Source organism: Egretta garzetta, unplaced genomic scaffold (assembly GCF_000687185.1).
Source record: "Egretta garzetta isolate BGI_Z169 unplaced genomic scaffold, ASM68718v1 scaffold487, whole genome shotgun sequence".
In the NCBI taxonomy this organism is placed as follows: domain Eukaryota; kingdom Metazoa; phylum Chordata; class Aves; order Pelecaniformes; family Ardeidae; genus Egretta; species Egretta garzetta.
This window is the reverse complement of record NW_009260347.1, coordinates 25,864-29,109: the sequence shown is the minus strand read 5'-3', so window position 1 is coordinate 29,109 and position 3,246 is coordinate 25,864. Positions and strand designations below refer to the sequence as shown.

The window sequence follows — 3,246 nt, the reverse complement described above, 5'->3', positions numbered from 1 at the left end:
AGTGAAGTCAGAGCGAAACCAGAGCAAGAGGAGGAGTTGGCCTATTGTTACTGTAAGGACTTTTAATGCTACAGAAAGCTATCAGCTTACCGGTGAGGTCCACCTTGAGGCCTTAGCACTTCAGGTTTCTGGTTCCAAGTAAAATGTGAAAACCATTTTAAAATGGGCAAAATCAAACTAAGTATTTTGGGGTTTTCAATGTAAAATATCTTGTTGGGCCCAGATTAATATTTTTCTACTTTTAGATACACTGAACATTTTAAATGCCTATCTTCAGCATTCATTTTTTTATTATTACTATTATTTTGACTTCCTGAAAGTGCTATCAAACCAGCAGATCTGCTGCTTGCCAGCTCCTCTCATCAACTCCCAAGGACAGAAATGAAAGGGAGTTAACACGTTGGGAAGAGCTAAGCAACAGGAGGAAGAGCTCTGAAGTGTAAATCATCTCCAAGTTCAAAGGAGTGGCTCTACCTCAGTTGTGCCTGACAGGGCTGTCCCTCACTGCAGAACAGAAAGGAGGAACAAGATAAGACAGGGTCAGAGCAGGAGCTGAAAGGCAGGATGAAAAAGAAAGAGCAAATCATAATTTTTTCTGAGCCAACCTGCCTTGGGAAACCAAGGGCAAACTCAGAGAACTTTACTCTTGCAGTTGATTCAAGTTCCCTATAATTGCTTCACCCTTATCCCAGTGCAGTTCATTTAGCAGATACAATAACACTCTGATATTTCTTTCAGATAATCTTGTTTCCTGCAAAGATGTCTTTGAATCAAATGCAAATCAAGCAGGAGATCACCCTCCCACCTGGCCTGAGCAAAACGATTTCAAAGCAAAGCCAAGAGCCTGTGCCGTGCGCTGAGCCAGTCCCATGTCCACAGCAGCAACCTGAAGTCCAGGTCCCAACACCTTGCCCAGAACCAGTCCCAGTAGTAGTGGTACCCTGCCCAGAAAAAACAGTGCCATTGCCAACACCGGTGGTGGAACCAGGCAAGGGAGAAACACCAGCAGTCGTAATACCCCAGTGTCCACCCCAGGAGCAGCAGCAGCAGCAGCAATGCAAGCTACCACCAACTTTCCCTCCCGTATCATGCCCTGAGCCTGTTCCATGCCCCGAAGAGAAATCAGCATGCAAAGAGCTGCCTGTACCAGCCCCCGTTTCCTGCTCTGAACCAACTCCCTGCATGCTAGAGAAGCAGGAGTGCAAGGAGATCCCTGTGCCAGTTCCCGTTACCTGCTCGGAGGCTGCAGCGTGTCCCCAAGAGAAGCAGCAATGCAAGGAGATCCCCGTGCCAATCCCTGTTCCATGCCCTGAACCCGCACCATGCCCCCAGGAGAAGCAGGAGTGCAAGGAGATCCCTGTGCCCACCCCATGCCCTCCAGAGAAGCAGGAGTGCAAGGAGATCCCTGTGCCAATCCCTGTTCCGTGCCCTGAACCCACACCATGTGCCCAAGAAAAGCAGCAGTGCAAGGAGACCCCCGTGCCAATCCCTGTTCCGTGCCCTGAACCTGCACCGTGTCCCCAAGAGAAGCAGCAATGCAAGGAGATCCCTGTGCCAATCCCTGTTCCGTGCCCTGAACCTGCACCGTGTCCCCAAGAGAAGCAGCAATGCAAGGAGATCCCCGTGCCAATCCCTGTTCCATGCCCTGAACCCGCACCATGCCCCCAGGAGAAGCAGGAGTGCAAGGAGATCCCTGTGCCAATCCCTGTTCCATGCCCTGAGCCAGGGAAGTGCTCCCTTCCAGAGAAGTGTCCTCCCATCGAGCAGCAGCAGGTGAAGCAGCCTGTCCAGTGGCCACCCTGCAAGTAATTTGCAGCTGACCAGGGAAGCCCTGAAGAGAGAAGAAGATTGCAAACCCAGACCTCCTCTCCCCACGTCTCACGACCGGAGGTCATTTTCCGACACCCTTTTTCCTCACTGCAGAATTCCTGTTAAGAAGCACAGCTTCCAACTCCCTCCCCAGCTAACGCTAGCGTCATCCTCTACTAACAGCCATACGCTGACACGTCGGGACTGCCGATAGATAACAAGGCTTCAAGCGGTGTTGCAGGCATGTGCGTTCAGCTTCCCAGCAGCCTGAATTTCTGCCCTCTCCCAACCACCCCGCTGGCTTTTTAAAGGCCCAGAGTGAGACCAAAGAGCACGATGGCATGCACGAGTTCATTAAGCTCAATATTCAAACCTAACCCAAATGCAGTCAGGGACCCAGAGCTCATCATCCAGACCCGCATGCTGCCTCCTGGTTTTCATGCCTTCCCCCCTCCCCCCAGCTCCCTCTATACCAATGCATCTCCCACCTTGCATTTAGGGGTTTTGCCTAGTCATGATAGGATTTGAGGTTTGTGCAAAACCTGCTGCTAAGGGATTCTGGTCAAAGGCAACAAGACTTTCTGAATTATGAGTCCATAGTGCTGAATATTTTATGCAATTAAAAAAAATAATCCATTGGGCTAGAGGAAATGGAAAGATTTTTTACAAAAGGGCCATCATCTCTTAATTATCTGCCTAGCAGAATTGGTGGCAATCAGCGGTTTCCTCAGAGAACTCACCCTGGATATTCTAGGATGTGTAAAAGAACAGCTCGAGATGAGATTATTTATAGAAAATATATAGATAGTTAAATCCAATCCAGACATGTTTTGAAATGGATTAACCTCAGGCGTGGCTTCCATCTGTTAGACAGGATAAAGGAGGAAGCGTACCAGGTGCCGTCTCAGTTACACCCTGGAACATGTTTCACCACACGGTGTTGTTGCGTATGGATTTGGCACTTATCTCTAATTATTTGAGGCTGATGTATCCAGGATTTATTTCACTGTGAAAATCAACAATAAAAATTACTTTGAATACCGAGTTGTGGAGATTTTTGATAGCTTCTGCTTAAAAAAGATGAAAAGGGGCCTCGGCTTGCAACAGCCAGGCATTGTTTAGGCTCAAAGATGGGTGAATCAGGACTCATAAACTTGGGTGCTCACAGGGGACCCCGGGTCTGCTGCTCCTCTCCAGGTGCCCGGGTTAGAGAACCGGCAAGAGCCCCCGCATCGTGTCAGTCCCTGGGCTGGCCGATAGCACTGACTCCTTGCACTGAAATGCCTCTCAGCAAGACACACGGTCCCAGGGCACGGCACAGGGCATCGGCTCACACCAAGCTGTCCCCACAGTCAACCTGCCCAATTTAAACACAGCCACAGCCACTCTGTGACCTTCAGCAGACAGAAGGCACGGGCACGTCAACGAGGCAGGTTG

At 49.8% G+C, this 3,246-nt stretch overlaps 1 protein-coding gene across 1 annotated transcript; it reads left to right on the top strand.

The window, feature by feature from the left end:
• Positions 1 to 759: 759 nt before the first annotated feature.
• LOC104129772 (keratinocyte proline-rich protein) lies at positions 760 to 1,809 on the top strand. The gene has a single exon (XM_009642736.1). It carries the CDS (start codon positions 760 to 762, stop codon positions 1,807 to 1,809), a length of 1,050 nt encoding a protein of 349 aa, XP_009641031.1.
• Positions 1,810 to 3,246: the final 1,437 nt, after the last annotated feature.